Here is a 22125-nt window from a genome sequence, read left to right as displayed (position 1 = left end):
CATCAGTTTATCAATTTAAAGTTACTTGTTAGGGAAGCAAATTTATAAGCGCTGATTAATTATCAATTTAAATAATTTTTAAATTTGAGAAAGCTCAATTAAAACCTAGCTAAGCTCAACTCAACTTGAATAAAAGCATATTGGAATGCTTAAATCGCTCACAAATTTTAAAAATTATGAAAAGTAGACCCAACTCAATGGTCTGATTCTTGGCGTGAAGGGGTCTTAACTTCAACTCAAAATATCAAAGTGGGTAGACAAATTTGCTTTCAAGCACAATGTCATCTAGGGAAAACAATCTAATATGATTAATTGTTGCATGATATCAAGGATCCATCATTTCACACCAAAAGAGTAATAGATGTAAAAATAATGATAAGCAGGAACATACAAACATGAACGATATAGTTATAATGAAATTAGTTTTCCCAAACTGATAGAGCTCTCGAGAGAAGAAAATGTACCCTTCAAAGCCCATCGTCAATCGTAGCTTTCTTCAAGACCCGCAGCAACCTGAGTTTTGAGCATTAGCTGCAGACCCTTCTGCCTGATCTTGTTGGCTAATTTTGATTGCATTTGGCTGCAAATAGGAAGAAAATAAACATTACTACAATAAGCATAAATAAACTAAAATCGAATGCAATGCTTGTCTCATTAGGAACTAGTGTTTTTAAATGTGTTTAAGAAAATGATTTGCATAATTATAACGAGTATGCATTTCTCATCAGAAGCGAGATACTTCCAATTAAGAGATATGATACCTCAACCCTCGCGTCACTATCCGCAAGTCTCTGCTTAATGTCCCTGGCTATTGCAAAGAAAACCTCCTCAACATTCAAGTTTGTTTTTGCACTCTGCAAGATAGGTTGGCTCTTGAGCATATATAATAGATCGCTAAACATAAAAGGGAACTCCAAAATACGGAGTAAAGATTTCATACAGTCTCAAAGAACTTGATGCCATATTCATCAGCAAGAGCTTGGCCCTTTGAAGTAGGGACAGCCTGAAAAAAAATTCCTCAGCAACTTATACAAGAAACTGAACCAGGCCAATATGCCAAAAATAAGGATAACCATAAATGCAAGCAATAAGCTCACAGAAGCGAACAAAAGAAAGAGAAACAAACCCTTTTGCTTTCATCCATGTCGGCCTTATTACCCACCAGAACCTTGTTGACATTGTCTGATGCATGCTGTTCAATATTTCGAATCCAGTTTCTGATGTCTGAGTATAAAGGTTGTTCAATTGATAAGATCATTATAATGGAAAAAGAATAAAATTTCAAATCAATGGATAAGGAATATACTTTTCATGTTTAAACCTTTTAGGAAACTGATAGTTTTGAATGATGAACGAGAGTTGGTGGAAACATACACATTTTTAATGATTCAGAGGTAAGAAAAGGTAGAACAACTTATGCATGAAAATCCAAATGACATAAAGTTCAGTAATTACTATTGAAAGATGACTCATCAGTCACATCATACACCAGCAAGATACCCATGGCTCCACGGTAGTAAGCTGCATGAAAAGAAAATATTACTGAACTCATCTGTTAACCAGACAAGGGTCTGGAAGACAAAAAAATTCAGGAATCACTGTGTATTGGAGTGTAGACATCTGAAGAGACAAAAAGTAAAATACTATGCAGAGGCAAAATTTTCAAACACCCTCAAAGATGACGCTAATATCGAACACCTTCAATCAAGAATCTAGAAAATATGAATGGGTAAGCAACTGTTCTTCAAAATTTTATTTCCAAGTCCTGTCATACAATTCAAGTGTATGACAACGGGCAGGTTAGAAACTGTGCGAACCATGGAAGCAGACAAACTCCTAACTTCCTAAAGACTAAAAATCAGAGAGTAGGAAAATGATAAAGCAACAGCAACCACCTTGAACTAAAGCTGTTATAGAAATTCACAATTTTTGAGTGAGAATAAATGGCAAGTCAGACGACACAACAATGCTCGCAATTAACAGGCTCAAGTAAAACAATGCCCAAGTCATGCTATTACGACTATAAGTTATTTATAATTCTAAACAGACCATTCATTTCCAGTCAGTGAAGCCTACAAACCGAAAAACTAACCAGTTGTAATTGTTCGAAACCTCTCTTGCCCTGCAGTATCCCAAATTTGCAGTTTGATCCTTTTCCCATCAAGCTCTATAGTCCTTATCTTAAAGTCAATCCTGCCAAAATGAGAGACAGCCTTATTAAACCACATGCCCCGTTCAGAAACAATACTCGTAACAATAATAAGACAAGTTACCACGATTCAAAAAAACCTACCCAATGGTCGTGATAAAACTTGTAGTAAATGAGCCATCTGAAAAACGCAAAAGGAGACAACTCTTTCCCACACCTGCCCACACAATAACATAAATAAACAGACTATTCAGTTTCAGAACGAAAATTCAAAAAGAAAGCACAAAATACCAAGAAAAAACTCCTTAAAAAAGTATATAACTTATCAGTTCCAAGTTATAGGCAGCTACAACTAATTGTAGCATCCATGGCCTGAATTGAGCAATGGTTCTCTCATGCAAATGTACATGCTACTGGCTCCAATATAAAATCATCAAAACACTAATCCAGACAAATAATACTTCCATGTCAATGAGCTATATTAAGAAACAATACATTATCAAATATATTCATACGAAAAAAAACAATAGAAATTTATCATAGAATCACAATAAAAACAGACATTGTTTTCCAATCAACCTCGCTATTGCAATAAAACATTCGTAAGATAATCTATAAGCCTAAGGTAATGGTCTTGATACACACATCACGGTCTCACACTTAGCTTTCCACTAAAAATAAATAAATCAAATCCTTTCAACGAACGCAAACATTTCGCAAAATCAATGCACATCAAGTAGATCGCATTTCAAATCAAGATGCACAATATAAACAGAAGAGATAAGAAATAATTACCGCTGTCACCGATCAAAAGGAGCTTTATGAGGTAGTCGTAATCGGCGCGAGCTCTTGCAGGTGGAGCAGCCATGTTAATAGAAGCAGTCTATCGAATCAAACAAAAATAAAACCAAACCCTAGACCAAAAACAACAACAACAACAAAAAGCTTTGATGTTAATAATCAAATGTAAAAAGTAAAAATCTATCAAAAAATGTAAAAGGAAATTTTTGTGTTTTTGGATTTTTTGAATTTTATTTAGTGAATTGAAATGAAAGTAATACCGGGTCAGGGGAAAGCAGAGTGAGATCTGATGGAAGGAAATGAGAGAAATGAGGAGGGAAGCGATTTTGGAACGTCAGCACCGGTCGGCCGTTGAAAATTATTTACTTACTATTTTAAACAAAATTGGATAAAGTATAAGTCCCTTAACTATTAAAAAGGGTAAAGTATATAAATAGTCCCCAAATTTTTAGAGTACTTACATTTTGGTCATCCAACTTTTAAAAATTACAATACAATCATTGAACTTTTAGTTCGTTTTCATAAGGTCCCTATCATTACTTTCCGTTAGTTTTTGTAAACGTGGCACTTAAATGTTGTTAACCTTCCTCATCTTCTTCCTCTTCTTCTTCTTTTCTCGTTCTCATTCACCCTATCTCGGGTCAGAGGTGGCTCACCACCATCACCATCATCACCAACGTCGTCTCCCAACCACACCTCAACCCTCGATTCATACTCACCATCCATCGTTCATCCCAAATCATGAGAAGACCCCAACTCTTCTTTTCTGTTTTTAACCAACGAAGAACGGAGGAGGGATGATAAAAAGGAAGCACAACCGACTAGGTTTTGGTCGAAATGGTATGAGAACTCCAACGGTGGTGGCGATGTGGCGAACGAATGGTCCAATCAGCCGAAAATTGAATGAAATAAAAGGGGCGTTGAGGTTTTCTGACAAGATTCGGGGGCCCTCTCCATGGCGAACGAAGGTGAGTCTCGACAAATGGTTAGTATGGTTTTGGTCGAAATGGGTGGCACTCCTACTAGTACCGATGGTGATGATCACCGGTGATTGACGAAAGAGATCAAATATGGGTGTTTGAATGGTCTTTCATGATTTGGGATGAACGTTGAATGGTGAGTATGAATCGAGGGTCGAGGTGTGGTCGAGAGGCGACGCCAGTGACGATGGTGATGGTGGTGTGAGCCACCGCTGACCGGAGGTAGTGTGACCGGATGTGAGGTGAACGGGAACAGGAAAAGAAGAAGAAGAAGAAGAAGAAGAAGAAGAAGAAGAGGAAGAATATGAAGATGGAGATGAGGGGAGGGGAGGGTTAACGGCAGTTAAATGCCACGTCAACAAAAACTAACGGGAGGTAACGACAGAGGCCTTAATGAAAACGAACTAAAAGTTCGATGATTGTATTTCAAGTTTTAAAAGTTGGGTGACTAAAATGCAAGTGCCCTAAAAGTTTAGGGACTATTTATATACTTTACCCTATTAAAAATTACAAAATGGTCTGACTATAGACTGCTGCTTTGTTGAGTCCATCGACTATTAAAAGTTACAAAATGGTCATCCGGCTACTTATTATGTCCTAAACTTGTCCTTTTTCGTTGAAAATTCGACAGTATTCTGAACTGAACGTTAACTGCTGAATGTGATAATATAAAAATATGATCACATAATCTTAAACAACTACCATAACCCAATCATCACATTAACATCTAGCTTAGACAATTGCTTTTTTTTTAACAAAAAATGATGAGTTTGGAACATAATGAATAGACAGGTGATCATTTTGTAACTTTTAATAGTTGAGAGACTTAGCAAAGCAACGGTCTATAGTCAGATGATCATTTTTAACTATTAATAGTCGAGGTACTTAATATAGTTGTGTCCTATAGTCGAGGGACCATTTGTGTACTTTACCAAAAAAAAGTTAGATTCAAGTTTAGGTCCTCTACTATGCCTTTTTTAATGGAATGCGCTAGTTTTATTAAAAAAATGTTTAATTATGAAATAAGTGTCTAAACTATAGCGTTTTTCAAGAATATATGCCTAAACTATTTTTTAAATGATGTAGGTGTCTAACGTTATAAACGTCACCACTTTATGTGCTCGGGTCGTAACTGTCATTAGTTTTTTCCGTTAAGTGACACATGTCACATTCTGATAATATTTTAAAAAATTAAAATATTATTTTATTTATAAAAAACATAATTTCTCTTAAATTCCAAAAAAAACTCAAATCCCTAAAAATCATAAATCTCTAACCCATCTCTGTCCTCCTTTCCTGTCACGGTCATTGTAGTTGATGCAGTCTCTATCGTCCTCCTAGTCATACACCACAGTAATTGTCACCGATTAACCGCCGGAATTGTATGGGATCACGATTTTTATCTTAGGATTCACGGGATACAAAATGTCGATCGGTCGCGATTTCATATGGCTATTGATCATCGAGGGAGGTGAGGTTGAGTGGAGCTTCGTTGATGGTAAAGGGAGACAATCAATATGGGTTTATGGGTTGAAATGAAGTTTTTTAAAAGTTTTAGGGCTATTTCAAAAATTTTGTGTTTTTAATATAATTTTATTTTTAAAATTTTTAAATAAAATTTTTAAAATTACCAGAATGTGACACGTTGCACTCAACGGAAGAAATTAACATATTTTTAAACATAACATATATTTTTAGTAATTTATCATTTTTTTATTATATCCTTTTATTAAAACGCTATTTTAAAAAATTCCTTAAACATATTTTTAATTTATATATGTTTTTTTGGTTGTCCAATCAGTTTTAATGTTTCGCTTTGACCAGTTCAAATAATTCAATCTGTTTATAACTAGAACCAATCTTCGTTGGTTATTTTGATTTATATTTTCAAAACTTAATAATAATCATAGATCAACTAATACAATACTTATATATAAATGTTATTAAACATAACATAGTTTTTAGTAATTTAAAATATATATATATATATAATAAATACTGTAACAATATTAATTATGATATAAAAACAAAAACATGCTTGTCATTTTTAATTAAATTAATATAAATTAATTCATAATAGTAACTCAAAAATTGTTTAAGAATTAATTTTTCTTTTAATTGTTTATGATACACACCTCATCTTATTTTATCTCCCAAAAAGTTTTTAAAATATAAAAACTAATTAATAAAATATCATTTTTATAATAAAGAAATTATAAATAAACTTTACATATAATATACAGATTTACTATAGACTTTAACTGATACTTAATTAGCATGTAAATTCGGTAGGAGACCTAATTCACTGAATCTCTACGATTTTAAATCAAATTCTATCCAAGATTAAATTCCAGATTTACGTTAACCCACAGTACCTTTAATTTTAAATCTCACAGTATCAGCCAATAAGGACCAGGCAAGCTTTACAAAGTGCAAAAACTAGTCATAACTCACTAATTGAGTTGGATAATTCATGTTTACTTCCTTTCACACAAACGACGCGAGTTTTATCATTTATATTACGCTGTCGGTGATATTGTCCCCAAAACCGCGTATTCCAAAACCACCCCACCGCCCGTTATCTCCACCCATTCCCCTGAGCTACGCTTCCACGCCGTCGTTGATATTCTCCCCCTCCATCCCTGAAATTTAGCCTTCCAATCTTTGTTTAAAATAAAAAAATTCAATCGACTCTATTGTTCGATTTCTTTGATTATCCCCTTTCTTCATCGAATTCGGTTCAGACCTGATTCCAAAATGGCGGCAACGAGACGGTTACGGGATCTCCAATCACAGCCGGGTAACAAAACTTGCGTCGATTGTAACCAAAAGAATCCTCAGTGGGCTTCGGTTTCTTACGGCGTTTTCATGTGCTTAGAATGCTCAGGCAAACACCGCGGTTTGGGTGTTCACATCTCGTTCGTCCGATCCGTTACCATGGATTCCTGGTCCGATATACAGATCAAGAAGATGGAATCCGGTGGTAACGAGAAGCTCAACGCCTTTTTGTCACAATACGGTATTCCTAAAGAAACCGATATCGTTACCAAGTATAACACTAATGCCGCGAGTATCTACCGCGATCGTATCCAAGCCCTAGCCGAGGGTCGTGCCTGGAGGGATCCACCCGCTGTGAAGGAGACTCTGAACGGTGGTTCTGGTGGTAATCGGAAGCCGCCGTTGAGCGGTGGAGGTAGCCGGGGCGGGAATGATGGAGGATGGAATAGTTGGGATAATGACGATTCCTTTAGATCTTCGAGCGACATGAGGAGGAATCAATCGGCTAGTGATTTTAGAGCAGGGAATTACCACGGTGGTGGAATGGGAGGTGTACCAGTGAAGTCGAGGTCGAGTGAGGATATGTATACGAGATCCCAATTGGAGGCTTCGGCGGCAAATAAGGAGAGTTTTTTTGCGAGGAAAATGGCGGAGAATGAATCGAGGCCTGAAGGGTTGCCCCCTTCACAAGGAGGGAAGTATGTTGGTTTTGGATCGAGTCCTATGCCTACGCAGAGGAATAATAATAATTCTCAAGGGGATGTGCTCTCTGTTGTATCTCAGGTTAAGAGAATATTTCATTCCTCTTTTTCCCCATAATTAGGGTTTAGTTCTTTATGGTGATATTCGTCAGTTATTGATTAAGTTGTGTACGGTGCAGGGGATTGGGAGGCTATCTTTGGTAGCTGCATCTGCCGCTCAATCTGCCGCAAATGTTGTTCAAGCAGGATCAAAGGAGTTCACCTCGAAGGTATTTTTGGGGAATTTCTGTTATGATTTCTTCTTTGATTGTTTTGCAAGTTCATATTTAACTGTTCATGTCTGCATTTTGATCTTTATTTAGACGCATCGGCATTGTTTATCATTATATGATTTTACAGATGATAATGCATTGTATGAATTGCACTGTGGTGCGAGTCTGTGAACCTTCTTTACAGAAATTCTTTGTGTATAAAGAAACTTTCACCTAATCATTTATGATTTGTACATAATTGCATGATAAACTGTCAAAATCCCACAATTATTTTATGGTTCTTGAAAAATATTTAAAAAATATATAAGGCAATGATTTTGAGGTAAGCAGGACGTGGAAATTTTGGGAGCATATTTCTCTTCTAGGATAAGTTCATAAACTTTAAAATGTGCATATCAATCAATGAGTTAAAGTTGGTCAACCTATAATTTTACTTCATTTTTCTCTTGATTTCTTTGCTATTGTCCAAATTGTAGAGAAATTAGAGTTCACTCCATTTCAGCAGCTTTTCATTTTTATGAACTTTTTACTTTTCTGTGCGTTCTACTGCTCTTTTAAATATCAAATGCATTGTCAAGGTTTAGATGCTCCTTTAACTTATTGGAGTCTATTATTCTTTATTCATTTTAAACCACAAGACTGCTGTGATATATATATATATATATATATATATATATGAGAAATTTGAATCATTTATCCTCTTGTTTTCTATTGTTCTAAACCTTAGTAATTTGTACCCATTTAATTCTTATTCCGCAGAGGAAACTAGTTTTTGACTTGATGATTCTTCTTTGTGGCCTTTTAGAGTCTTCATTACATTAAAATCAAATTCACATTCTTGGGTTGATACCTTGGGGGGGAAAACATGCTTCTTTAGTTTTGGCTACAACATAGACACTATAGTTATTTCTTGATGAGTTTTATACCCTTGCATTGTGACTTTTAAGGATACGGGTGATTTGGAAATTGCATACACAAGATCATGATTGTTTTCCTCTTCCATTTTTGGCAGGTGAAGGAGGGTGGCTATGATGCCAGGGTTAATGAAACTGTCAATGTTGTCACTGCAAAGACAAGTGAGATTGGCCAAAAGACGTGGGGCATCATGAAAGGGGTCATGGCAATGGCTTCACAGAAGGTTGAGGAGTACACTAAAGATGGCATGAACTGGAAAACCGATAACTGGCAACAAAATGATGGTGTGAAGAACGGATATTATAATGAGTTTAAACACGAGAATAATGGATGGAATTCTACTACCGGAGGACAATCCTCTTCTGCTGGCAATAATAATTCTTATAACTCAAGTTCTTGGGATGACTGGGACATGAAAGGCAACAGAAAGGAAGATAATACAAAAGTGACTTCCTCTTGCAGTAATGATGGTTGGGCTGGCTGGGATGATGCCAAGGACGATGGATATGATCATTTCTATAATGGTGGTTCATATGATAAAAAAGCTGTCGGACAAAATGGAAAATCCAATTCCTCACGGACTGGTGGAGGCTTCCTTTAAGGTTTAGTTTCATATTATTATAGATTTTATGATCATGTTTTGATGAAGTTTCAATATATTTAAATGAACATTGTCTGATGTATATCCAATGTCCAGGTTTAACTTGAATTCTATTTACAGATATCAGAACTATTACTTACTCAGAAAGGTAAGAAGTACATAAATTATCCAGGCATCATTATTTGCGAATCAGATCACGTAGTGGAAGGTGTGGATGCTTTTGATGGAGTTGGCAATTTCTTCGGTATGTTTCGTGTTTGTTATAAGTTTAAATTTGTAGAACTGTGGACAGAAAGGGCTAATTTGCCCTATTAGAAAAAGGATTGCTTTTACCTGCGACATTAAAAATCAAAATTGTTTTGGATCTATATGCTGAACTGCAAGTTACTTTTGGTTTTCCTCGTTTAATCCTATTCTTGTTTGCTTAAATGTTATTTACATAAATATTTCCAAGCCAAGGTATATAAAAGGAACAGCTTAGTATATGGTTTTAGAGCTTCATTGGAAGTACATTAAACTAAATTTCTTAATATAATGCTTAATACATGTTAAACACGTTCGGAATTACGTCATTTTGAGTGTAATATACTGTCAGTATGGTAATATTAGTTTTAATATTTTAATGGAGTTGCCTATACGATATAACAAGGAATGTGCTTATTTATATTAGATCGTGTTATTTTTACCATATGATAGGATAACCTTGTTAGTCATTTTAAATAGAAATTTACCTTTATTAATACCAGGATAAAATTGGCTATTGATTTATGAGAAAATTTATTTTTTACTTTTATTTTATGTTATACCGAGCTGGGTATTATTTGACCATAATATTTTATAATTGTAGCACAAAAAATATTTTATAATACCATTTATTGTTTTATAAAGAAAATTACTACTGTCACTTGTGCTAATTTCGGTTAGATATTTATGAGTTTATGTGCTTATGAATTTATATTTTTTACCTATACGTCATGAATCAGTCTGATGAATTCGTCATTAAACAACTTCAAAAATAAATTTAGATAATTTCATGATTAATGGGAACGAATACTCAAATCATAAAAACAAATATAAAAAGCACACTGAAAACCTCTCTTGCATGGGATGAGGTTGAGGATGAGGATGAGGATGAGGATAAAAGGCAAATTACATCATTATTTAATTATATTTTTTATTTCGATATTAATATTATCACTTAATTTTATTTTACTTATTTTTGAAAAATGCTGGTATATTTATTTTTAATTAATATGATACTATATTTAATTTTGCAAAATTTTACATTTTATTTATTGTTTAATAATTAATTTTTTATCTATTAATCGACTAATTTTAATTCTCAATCGTTTAATATTTTGAATTAAATCATTATTTAGAGAGGATAAATCGATATTTTTGGCACAAGTACAATCCTATATTACGTGTTAGAGCTTGTTATCAAAATTTTATATTGATTTGTATGGAAAGTTTATCTATTTTATAAAGAAATATTTTTTATTAAAAATTTATTTCCAATTATAAATTTAATATTTTTGTTAAATTTTAAAAAATAATACATAACATTATTTGTTAAGTTTTAGTCTAACATAAGTAAACTTTATATTATTTTTATTATAAATATAATATTATTTCCTTTGTTTTAGTAATTTTATATTATTTTTATTATAAATGTAATATTTTTATTACAAGCAAGATAAATAAACTTTATTTGTTACTATTTTCAATCTTACAATAAGGTTCTTACTTTTATATTCCTTTTATGTAACATAAGTAAGCTTTCTATTATTTATATTATAAATATAATATCTTCATTACAAGTAAAATAAATAAACTTTATTTGTTATTATTTTCAATCTTACAATAAAATTCTTACTTTCAGTTCGGATCAATTCCTGTTTGGATTGATTTCAGGTCGGGTAAGCAAAACGAAATTAAAAGGTAAGCATTACAAGAAATTTTACCGTGCTTTATTTGAATGCCAAATTGGTGATAATAATGATGCATATCATGTTCTTGAATTATTGGTGTTTTATTTTGGGGGTTTTACTATGATGATATTATCTTCAAATTTTAAACGTAGTGGTCATAATCTGAAAATCGACGCTGGAACAACGAAGGGTCTACAGCTCAGCGGTAGAGCATTTGACTGCAGATTAAGAGGTCGTCGGCTTGAGCCCGGTTGGGTCATTAGTTTTCTCTTTTCCAAGCTTATTACATAATAAGCAATTCGATCAGACTACGGACTTTTCTCACATGCCAACGTTGAGATCCACCTTCCTTATCAGTAAAACATTTGTACTTCTCCTTAAATTATTAACAAAAAGTATATTTGTTTTTTAAATCATTTAAAATTATTATAAATAATATATTTTAAATTTATTATCAACGTATATATTCTATAAATATAAGAAAATAATATTTTATCACTTGAAGAGTTAAAAAATTATTCAAAAATTATATTAACATTACAACTACACACATTCTATAAATATAATTGATACTCAGATTTAAACTTTGAAGGAAAATTAAAATTTTATAATTTTAAAGAAGAATAAAATTTTTATAATTTTACACAAATTTAAACTTTAAAGGAGAATAAAATTTTTCTTTATGACTGAAATTAATTGATGAATTCAAAAATTATAGTTTCTTTAGGAATAAAGGAAGATTTATGAGTTTTTTAATATTGTAAACAAAATGTTTATCAAAATAAAATTTAAAAGAACATTAAAAGTGTATATAACCTTTAATAGAATACGTCAATTATATATATTTGAAATTGTAACTTTAACAATATAAATAAAATTTTAAATCAGTCAAATTTAAATTCTATTGTATCGAATTATTAAATATATATAACAAATAATTTATATTATATATTGTCTACAATTTCCCCGTCTTACTGCTATTGTAGTTGAAGATGCATTTGTTAAAGAATGAAATATGGTTTAAATTAAAAAAAAAAACCCCCAAATACAAACATGTCACCATTCGTGTAAGAAATGATAAACTAACAAACTGCAAAATCAAATGTTTAAGCGAAAAATTAACATTTAGAATTCAACGAAAGGTCTGAGGAAATTTTAATTCGAGATAAAAACCAGAAAACATTCTAATGAAAGTTCACCATCACACTAATAACCAACACCAACGATCTGTTGCAAAAGATATACAAAGGAACCAATTACAGCCTAAAATCAACCTAACCACCGAAACCGTAAAGAGTCCTTCCCTGCCGCTTGAGAGCGTAGACAACATCCATGGCGGTGACCGTCTTACGCCTGGCGTGCTCCGTATAGGTAACGGCATCACGTATGACGTTTTCCAGAAAGATCTTGAGGACGCCACGTGTCTCCTCGTAGATCAAGCCGCTGATCCTCTTCACGCCGCCTCTACGAGCCAATCTTCGAATCGCTGGCTTGGTTATGCCTTGGATATTATCCCGGAGAACCTTCCGGTGCCTCTTAGCTCCGCCCTTGCCCAGCCCTTTGCCTCCCTTGCCACGGCCCGACATTTTTGTTGATTCGTAGGGTATCCCAAAGAGACAAAAAGTAGGTCGAAAAGAAAATTAAAGTTGTTGAATAATGCAAATGACGTGAAAGGGGTTTAAATAGGGATGTCCAAGGGGGTGTGCTTTTCTCTCGGTGTCCGCAAAGGGATGAGAAGTTAAGGTTAACCGTCAGATTAGAACGTTATCGACGGCTGAAACGTGGATCCGTGTGTTTAGACTTTTTTGGTGGACACAGAGATTGGAGTGAGTGAAATATGTGCCCCGTGAGAGTAAGGTGTTATCAATAATTTTATGTATCGATCCGTGTCATGTGTATTTGTGTAGTTTTGAGCCGTCGATTAAGTGTTCATCTACTGCTTCCAAGCGTTTTGGTTACAAACTGTTACAAGGTTAGTGATATTTTTCTGCATCTCTTATGTGAAAATATGGATTCGTTTTTCAACATTGGGTTGGACCGAGCAAAACACTTAGCCCTTGTAAGCAAACTCGATTTTGGACTATTAAGAGTGGCCTGGTTTGAATATGGGTTATTTTGAATTGGACTACTAATGCTAGCTTTAAATTTCCTTCCTCTTTTGAATGGTCTAAATCTAATTTAGTTAAATTATAAATTTTATCACAACATTATTCTTGTTTCCAATTTTGATCATTTACTTTTAATTTTTTTGAATTTAAACACAAATTTTTTGTAATGTTCTTGTTTTTATTTTTTTGTCACTGGATCATATCCCTTTAATTTTATGTTGACTTGACTCTTTTCATTTACTTTTAACCGCACAAGAACCAACTCGAATTTCAACCACCATGAGTGGTTGTTATTAGCAATGATGATTAGACACTAAACTTTTAAATCCTCTATTATAACATCTAGAGTCATGCCAAATCATAATAAACATGAAATTAAAGAGATATAATCATGCCAAATCAAGAAAATTTAATTCCCTTGCTGGATTGTCTTATGGTTGTGATTTTCCAAGAAGATAAAATTTCCTTGAGTATAAACTCTCTGACATGGATAAGAGAAAATATGAGATATCTATTTTTTGGGGACCATACTCTCTTCATATAGTTGATTTAAGAATAAGTTATTGTTTGTACTTATAACTTTATCTCTCATCAAATTATAAATACAACTTTAATAGTATCTACACTTTTATTTTCATGATACTTCTAATACCTTGTGACTTTATAACATAATTGGTCACTTAATTTTTCATATTTTATGATAAAATACATTATAAATATGTGCCCATAATTATGGATTTTAATTTAAAAATATCCCACTAGGGCAACATATGTTTCTTGATAAATGTATAACCTCATGAGCTCAAAATTTGTTATCATGCAATATGTATTTTATAACAATCTCGTCCATCAACTATATCTATATAAGATCAAAGCGGCCTTCTTTTTTATTATATCCTTTAGCTACAAAGCGTGCCTTATATCTTTTCACATTATTGTTTACATCCCTCTTAGTTTTAAATATCTATTTGCAACCAATTGGTTTTGCACTTTTAGGTAATGAGACAAGTTTCCAAACTTTATTATCTTGCATGGACTTATACTCTTCTTATCGATCCACTTTTGAGAGTTAGCACTTTTCATGACCTAATGAAAGTTGATTGGATCGTCTTTCATCATTCCATTATCATCCTCATTTCTTGAAGAAATACAATGTACTCATATGGAATAGCATTTATTCTTCTTTGTCTCGTGGATCTCCTTAATAACTCTTGTTCTTGAGGTTGTTGAGTTTGTTCTTCTGAAAAAATTACCTCATCTTAAATAGGAAGTTGTCCAACATGATCTTGTTGAGATTCTGGATTCATTTCAATAGGTATAGAAACTTGAACACCATCAAAGTGATAGTAGGAATTGAATTAGAATTCAATTACTGCTTAAAAGTAAGGTCATTAACCTTATTTCCCTCCAAACTCAACATTCTTAAAAATGTTGCATTTCCCATCTCAAAAAATTTATTAATTATGGGATCATGAAATTTATAGTCCCTAGATCACTCAGAGTAGCTAATAAAGTAGTTGCTCATTGTTTTGGAGTCCAATTTATCTTCATGTGGCATATAAGGCTTTGCCTTAACTGGACATCCCAAATGTGAAAATGCTTTAAACTAGGTTTTTGGTATGTCTAAAGCTTATAATATGTTTTACAGTTGCTTTCATGGATACTATATTCAGAATATAAACTATTTTTTTAAACACTTTTCCACAAAGAGACTCAGGTAAGGTAAAATGAGCAATCATACTCCTTACCATATCCTTAAGAGTTATATTATGTATATCAGCTACACCATTCATACTAGGTGATCTTGACATGGTGTATTGTAAGACAATACCACATTATTTTAGGAATTTAGCAAATGGTCCTTGATGTTGCTTACCTAAGCCACCATATCTACCGTAGTACTCACCACCACTATCAAATATGACTTCCTTAATTCTTTTGTTGTGTTGATTCTTAACTTCAGTTTTGTAAGCTTTGAACACATCCAAAGGCTAAGATTTGTCATGAATGAGATATATGCACCTATAACGTAAGTAGTCGTTTATGAATGTTATGAAATATGTTTGACCATTCTAGGATGTTGTACGGAATGGCTACAAATATCCGTATGAATTAATTTTAAGATGTATGTAGATCTGTTAGCACCTAATCTCTTAGTTTTGGTCTATTTTTCCTTAATACAATCAATACATACATTAAAGTTTGAAAAAACAATGGACCCCAAAATACCATTAGACACTAAGTGCTAAATTCTACTGTTTGATATATGACCTAGGCGTTTATGCCATAATGATGTTGAATTTTCCTTAATTTTTGTTTAGTATCACATGATTACACGTGCAAGACTTCATTATAGAATGTAATTGAATCTAGTAAATAAAGGTTGCCATATGCGTTCAAATAACCAGTTCCAACAACATTTGAATTTAAAGACAAAGTAAACTAATTGTTTCCAAATGAACAATAATATCCATATTTGTCCAATAAAGAAACAGGAACCAAATTTCACCTAAAAGATGGTACAACAAAAGTGTCTTTGAATCCAAATAGTAATAAGTTCCTAATAGCAACCAAAAATTTCAAATTTTTTCCACCTCTACTGATTTTCCATCGTCCACGAAAATGTATCTTTCACCATCATTTAACTTTTGGTAGTTCATGCAACCCTTCATAGAAACACTTATGTGAGTAATAACACCAGAATCTATTCACCAAGTGTTTCTAGTTACTGAAGTTAAATTAACCTGAGAATAGACCAAAGTAAGATCCATACATTTCTTTGCACGCCAAATGTGATATTCGGTACAATCTTTCTTCACATGTCTAGACTTATTGCAAAAGAAACAACTTTCTTTATCATGTTATTGTTTCTTTTGAGCTAGATCCTTAACATATTCATTTTGATGTTTCTTTTTCTTGCCCTTATCTTTAGAGGCACATACCAAGTGAGCACTTTTAGTTATGTCTTACTTCAACCTTTTTTCCTCTTACACACAATGAGATATGAGCTCGTTTAGAGTCCATTTCTCCTTTTAGCAGTTGTAACTGATTTTAAATTAACTAAACTACGTAGGAAGTGATACCAAAACCATAAGAACAAGTGGATCTTTAGAAAGCTCGATCTTTAGAAAGCTCGATCTTAAGTGTCTTAAGTTTTAAAGCAATATGGAACATTCTCATAATGTACTTCCTCACATTTCCTTGACTTTTATACTTCATAGACATCAAAGAAGCCAGAAGTGATGTCATCTCAACCTTATTATTTTTAACAAAACGTTTTTCAATTTCATCAAGGAAAATCTTAGCCTTAGTAATCCATTCAGGTTATGTGACCTAAAAGGCTTTCAGAGTGATGTGTTTCTTTATCATCAGACTCGTGCGATTTGAACGATTTCACCTCTTAAAATCCCTTTTTGCATCAGGTTTGCTTTCCGTAATGAGAGGTGCATGTTGTTATTCCCTTAATGCAAGGTCTATGTCCATACAACCAAGCACTATAAGTAAGGGTTTTTTTCATTCCTTTAAATTTGTCCCATTAAGCATTGATATTAGTAGAAAATGTGGCTGCAAAAGAACTAGCTGAACAAAATAAATAACAAGCTCACATAAGCAAAAAATAAATTCGAAATAATGGATAACAAATACTACATTAATACCAAGTCTTTGAACAATAATACTAACAGTAAACAATACTCTTGTTGTAGTAATCAAACATTGACGATAAACTATGTTGAACAAAAGACTAATATTTGGACTAATGTAACGCTCACACAAAAATACCTTATAATTGTCACATATTTATTACCACATGTGTCGCTTGAAACCTAGCCAAATATTAACTTTCCTTTGGGTAATAAACGCATGAATTACAAGAACAGATAATCAACTTGATATTTTAAATAAATTAATTTATGCAAAAAGGTCACTTTGGCAACATTTTCTTTCAACGAATCCACTAAAATATTAGATATAGCCAAAATACGAATTTATTTATTTCTTAATAATTTCCTTAATATCCAATGATCAAAATTAAAAATTTTAATCAAACCAAATTTAATATATATTTTAAATTAAATATATATTCACCATAAAACAAATTACAGGAAGTCAAGAATCAAACAAAATCAATTTTCATGCGTTAACATAATTACAGAAGCAATGCGCAAAATCCAATTCAATGCAATTTTCATCCGAAAATAGAATTATTTTTGAACAAATTACATGATCTATGAAGAAAACAGGAAAATATGAGGATAATAGGAAGCTCTCGGTGTATGGTATGAATGTCAAAAGGCTATGATAAAGTGCTGGTTTCACAATAGAATGGAAACGACAATATTAAATTCATAAATTTTGAGATGTATTTTTATTGAACGGAAATTAAATTCATAACAAAATTTGTATGATTTTTCTTAAAGACCAACTTTATATCAATCCAAAACAACGTCGTTTAACATTGTTTATTCCCTTTTAACTTTATATTACATACTAAAATCAAATTGATAACATCGCTAATTACTTACATTAAAAAGACGAAGTATAACTTAAAAAAAATTACCATGGACATATATGTGAATGTATTTTTTTTACACAAAAGTTTAGGTTAGGGGTGGCTCTCCAGTCTAGGGTCAGGGCATACTTAAGACCCAATTGAGATTTATATAGGACTTTATAAATTGTCTACTAAGAATGACAGTGGTGAGATTCGAATTTGGCCTTACAAGCTCAAATTCCTGAATTTCAATCACTTGTGCCAACACTCGTTGGCATATATGAATGTATTATTAGTCATACATTGTTAAATGAATTTTCATGTGGTCATGCTTGTATCATGTACTAATTATAATAATTTCACAATACCATTTTAACGGTAGCGACTATAAACGTTATCAAATTGAATCTAATCTACTAATAACATTATGAAAACATAAAGACTAAATCATGTTACATTAAAATAGAGACATTAAATCTTATATTTTAGATAGTAGAGGGACTAAATCTAAAATTAGCACCTTCTAGATATGCCATAGAAAACATGTGGTTAAGAAGTGTAGTAGGAAATTAGGGATCAAATTGGTAATTAGAAGAAGTTGGGAAAACAATAAAATCTCCTAAACCTTTATATGTAATTTTGGGTACCAAAATGGCAATAATTATTTGTGGCGCATCCCAGTGCGTAACAAGGCACGCACCTCGATAAAAGCATGCGGATCCCATGGCAAACTAATTGCAACGGAAACAGGCACAACCCAAACCGGGGGATAAAGGTTTTTGGTCCAATTGTTGTAAACCAAACTTTTTTTTATTTAGCATGACATTAGTAGTAAAGTAATTGTTATTATTTTTTGAAGTTTTGGGGTTGAACACCACAAATAATAGGTGTGTAAGCATTCAATGTTAAATAATTGAGAGTTATTTTTAAACAAACAATGTCTAGTTCTTTTTCCATATTAATAAAATAATATTTAAAATATAGGATAAATAACATGTTTAGTACCTAAATTAATTTTTTATTTATTTTAATAAGTCAACTTTTTTTAAAAAATAATCATATCTAACATTATATTTTGATTTTATTTCGATCATCGTAAAAAATGTAAGAGTTGATCCAAATTTCATCCCGCTGTGTATACATGAACTTTGCATGTTTTAAAGATTTACTAACGTAACATATGATTTCTTAATAAACATGCAAAATTAATAAAAACTTCACGAAAATTATTAAGAATAGTATTTTTTTTGGTAAATAAAGAAATGAACAAACTTATAATCTAATCTGCTACTTAGAACGCATCCCTCTTCAACCAGTATTTCATGTAAGCCTACGGGAGGCGTTGCAAAAATGTGGCATTGTATATCTCTCACTCGACTCAACTTAACCATGTGTGTAATAATGTTTTTAATCGAAATATTCTTAATTTGACAATAAAAACTCAAACACTCCTGACATACGATGTGCTCGAGCTCAGGACCTCTATAGATAACAAAATCTCTTTGATTATTGAGATAACTTAATTTGTGCTTAGTATTTAAGTGTGCGAGCTATTCAATGACATATGAATATAATTGTAGATTATATTTATAAATTCGAGTATATTTATAATTAAAAAAATAAAAAACCTAGTCATAAAATCATAGTTAAAGTTAATGATGAAATATAGGAGAGGTTGGTAGTGCAGTCGTCCTCTAAAATTTCAAGTGTTCATATATTAGTTTTTTTCTTTATTTGTTTTATTGATAATTTTTTATTCTGATATTTTTTATAAATTCGTCTTACTTATAATGGTATAAATTCGTTTTCTAACATAAAATTATGTGTTATGTGTTTGTAACTAGTTAAAGTTTCGCCATGTTCTCTCTTTCAAAGTGGTCAACTTTTTTGCATGCAACTGCAAGAGGAGAGCCGCTAAGTACGTAAAAATCACTATATGACCAGCTTAAGAAAAAAAAGGTAAAAAAGCTTAAAGGTTAAGAAACTTCGCCTTTTATAAACCCTAAAAATAATAAACAAAAAGAATCGAGTGAGAGAAGGAACAATAATAACTTAATTATAAATAAATAATTATTACTAATATGTAAATACATTAGTATATATAAAGTAGCTAAGGTTCCTTTGATTTTTGTTGCTTCTCTCTTCATTCCACATCTCATCTTCTTTGCTTTATTTTCCTTTTTCCTTCGCTTTCTTTCTCTAACACTCTCTTTGTTTGATGTGATTCATTTCTCCCCCATTATTAGTTGCCTTTACAAAAGGAAAAGAAATTAATCAAGGATAGAAACCATGGTTTTTACTTCAATCCCAGCTTATCTTGATCCACCCAACTGGCAACAAGTAAGGGTTTCTTCTTCTTTTTTTGTTCTTTGAATTTATTCATTTTGAAGTATTTGATAAAAAGCAACATATTTCAAAAGATAAATATTTATGTTGTTGTTACTTTTGTTAATATCTTGTTGAATATACCAAGTATTTGATTTCCCTTTTTTCACAGCATACAAATCATAAAGCTGGTTCTGGTGGCAGTACAAGCGCCCAACACCTTCCTCCTCCTGCGCCACCTCCACAACCACATGGAGGAGGTGGAGGTGGGAGCTCGATTCGGCAAGGTTCTATGGCGGATCGAGCTCGTATGGCCAACATACTGATGCCGGAGGGGGCACTAAAGTGCCCAAGATGCGAATCAACCAACACAAAGTTTTGCTACTTCAACAACTACAGCCTTACACAGCCTCGTCACTTCTGCAAAGCTTGTAGAAGGTACTGGACCCGAGGGGGTGCCATAAGGAATGTTCCGGTGGGAGGCGGATGCCGTAGGAACAAAAGTAGCAAAGGGAGTCAACAGAAATGTCCGGTGAGCGACGACCGTCAAACGGCTTCTGGTTCCTCGAACACTATCATTTCATCAAACACTTGTGGAAGAACTGATATTTTTGGCCTCGGAGTTGGACCTCAGGCTCCTCCACTTAGGTTCATGACTCCCTTACATCATCTTAATGAATTTGGTGGCAGTGCTGCTGATATTGGGTTGAATTACTGTTCGATTTCGGCTCCACTCGGAGGAACAAACGATCACTTAAGTTTTAAAATTGGAAGTGCTTTAGGTGGAGCCGGTGGGGCTGTCGGCAACGGTGGTGGTGCTGGTGCTGGTACTTCACTTTGACCATGAGTGGCTTGGACCAGTGGCGGCTACAACAACCGCCGCCGCAATTTCCCTTCTTTGGAGGCTTGGAACCTTCGTACCAATTTGAAAGTGGAGAGGTTGAAGCATCGGGATATGGTGTTGGTCATCAGGTTCGACCTAAGATACCGAGCTCGTAAATGGCAACCCAAATGGTTTCAGTGAAAATGGAAGAAAATAATAATAGCCGGTCATTTTTGGGGGTTCAAGGAAATGATCAATACTGGGGTGGAACTCAATGGACGAGTCATTAGTCATCCCTTCAGTAAGAATGTAGAATAATTGCAAGGCTCGTTCATTTTTCACTTTTATAAACTTTTTTTTTTTATTTTTCACTTTTATAAACTTTTTTTCTTCATTTAATTGTTTTTATACCACTTAAAACTTTCACTTTATTATCCTCGAGTTAAAGGTTCAATGTAATGACTTATTAAGGCATGCCTCTAGTTGATATGGATTTTCATACTTCAATCTTGGACATATGGACGCTAACTTCCGAAAAAGTTTTAAGTTGATATGGGTTTTTAGACTTCAATCTTGGACATATGGAGGCTAACTTTCAAAACAGTTTTATTGCAAAACGATAATCAATATGTTTAGATATTTTTTACGCATGTTTATAATGTGTTTGATGTTACATTCTACTTGTAATATTGTCCAAATGAGATCGAACTACACAACCATCTATATTTTATTGCATAAATGGTCGACGATCGACATCATGTTCTAAAAAATTCAACTCTTCCCCCCTCTTTTAAGTTTGTGGCATACTGGCATTCATACATTGCATCGGTCAGTTCTTATTTGATAATAACATCAAAATAGTTTATTTTCGAAACAATAGTGCATTCTTTCTATGTTAAATCAAATTGTTTTTAGAAAATAAAATACGTAATCTTGTAATTTTTATGATAAAGACCAGAATTTGAGCCGTAATCCTTAAGTATCAACAAGAAGACTCAACCACTGGTCCGTTTGGTATTGATGATTGCTGCCATTATTACATGGTGAGGCTCACAAGAAATAGGAAATATTGTATATACCTATTTATGTAATGATAATATATGTGAACGAAAAATCTCTCTTAATAAATTGGCGACAGTTAGGCGAGACATGATACAGCTACCAATGATTTTGTTCATGGTTTGAGATTGTACTTGTTTCTATTGTGATGTTAGAAACGAGGAGTGAAATGAAAATAAGAAAATCAGCA

The 22125-nt window shown here is 32.8% G+C and overlaps 3 protein-coding genes and 1 pseudogene across 5 annotated transcripts; 2 read left to right on the top strand and 2 right to left on the bottom strand.

Annotated features, from left to right (window-relative positions):
* Positions 1–244: 244 nt before the first annotated feature.
* On the bottom strand, positions 245–3284 carry LOC120128810 (ras-related protein RABE1c-like). Its single transcript, XM_039146437.1, has 9 exons — positions 3211–3284; positions 2945–3063; positions 2294–2366; positions 2093–2193; positions 1456–1521; positions 1127–1224; positions 941–1003; positions 762–854; positions 245–580 (listed from the first exon to the last, which is right to left on the bottom strand). Exons 2-9 carry the CDS (start codon positions 3015–3017, stop codon positions 497–499), a joined length of 651 nt encoding a protein of 216 aa, XP_039002368.1. The 5' UTR covers positions 3018–3063; positions 3211–3284; the 3' UTR covers positions 245–496.
* A 3071-nt stretch (positions 3285–6355) lies between these two features.
* Positions 6356–9565, top strand: LOC120129009 (ADP-ribosylation factor GTPase-activating protein AGD7-like). 3 transcript variants are annotated; one of them, XM_039146612.1, is made up of 4 exons: positions 6356–7491; positions 7589–7678; positions 8694–9198; positions 9318–9565. In XM_039146612.1, exons 1-3 carry the CDS (start codon positions 6688–6690, stop codon positions 9195–9197), a joined length of 1398 nt encoding a protein of 465 aa, XP_039002543.1. In that variant the 5' UTR covers positions 6356–6687; the 3' UTR covers position 9198; positions 9318–9565. The 3 variants fall into 3 exon arrangements, with proteins under 3 accessions (XP_039002543.1, XP_039002544.1, XP_039002545.1); XM_039146613.1 differs by having other exon boundaries at positions 9294–9565; XM_039146614.1 differs by having other exon boundaries at positions 7589–7639; positions 8688–9565.
* A 2694-nt stretch (positions 9566–12259) lies between these two features.
* Positions 12260–12776, bottom strand: LOC120128789 (histone H4). Its single transcript, XM_039146420.1, has one exon. It carries the CDS (start codon positions 12712–12714, stop codon positions 12403–12405), a length of 312 nt encoding a protein of 103 aa, XP_039002351.1. The 5' UTR covers positions 12715–12776; the 3' UTR covers positions 12260–12402.
* A 7120-nt stretch (positions 12777–19896) lies between these two features.
* Positions 19897–21183, top strand: LOC120128698 (annotated as a pseudogene).
* Positions 21184–22125: the final 942 nt, after the last annotated feature.

This window comes from Hibiscus syriacus, unplaced genomic scaffold, assembly GCF_006381635.1.
Source record: "Hibiscus syriacus cultivar Baekdansim isolate YM2019G1 unplaced genomic scaffold, ASM638163v2 tig00110482_pilon, whole genome shotgun sequence".
In the NCBI taxonomy this organism is placed as follows: domain Eukaryota; kingdom Viridiplantae; phylum Streptophyta; class Magnoliopsida; order Malvales; family Malvaceae; genus Hibiscus; species Hibiscus syriacus.
This window is presented reverse-complemented; position numbering and strand designations above follow the sequence as displayed.

Coding starts and splice junctions, on each gene's coding strand:
- LOC120129009 (XM_039146612.1), top strand. CDS start 6,688: ATGGCGGCAACGAGACGGTTACGGGATCTCCAATCACAGCCGGGTAAC. Junction 7,492..7,588: donor TGCTCTCTGTTGTATCTCAG/GTTAAGAGAATA, acceptor TGTACGGTGCAG/GGGATTGGGAGGCTATCTTT. Junction 7,679..8,693: donor CAAAGGAGTTCACCTCGAAG/GTATTTTTGGGG, acceptor CATTTTTGGCAG/GTGAAGGAGGGTGGCTATGA.
- LOC120128810 (XM_039146437.1), bottom strand. CDS start 3,017: ATGGCTGCTCCACCTGCAAGAGCTCGCGCCGATTACGACTACCTCATA. Junction 2,194..2,293: donor AGTTTTATCACGACCATTGG/GTAGGTTTTTTT, acceptor TCATTTTGGCAG/GATTGACTTTAAGATAAGGA. Junction 1,225..1,455: donor TGATGAGTCATCTTTCAATA/GTAATTACTGAA, acceptor CTTTATACTCAG/ACATCAGAAACTGGATTCGA.
- LOC120128789 (XM_039146420.1), bottom strand. CDS start 12,714: ATGTCGGGCCGTGGCAAGGGAGGCAAAGGGCTGGGCAAGGGCGGAGCT.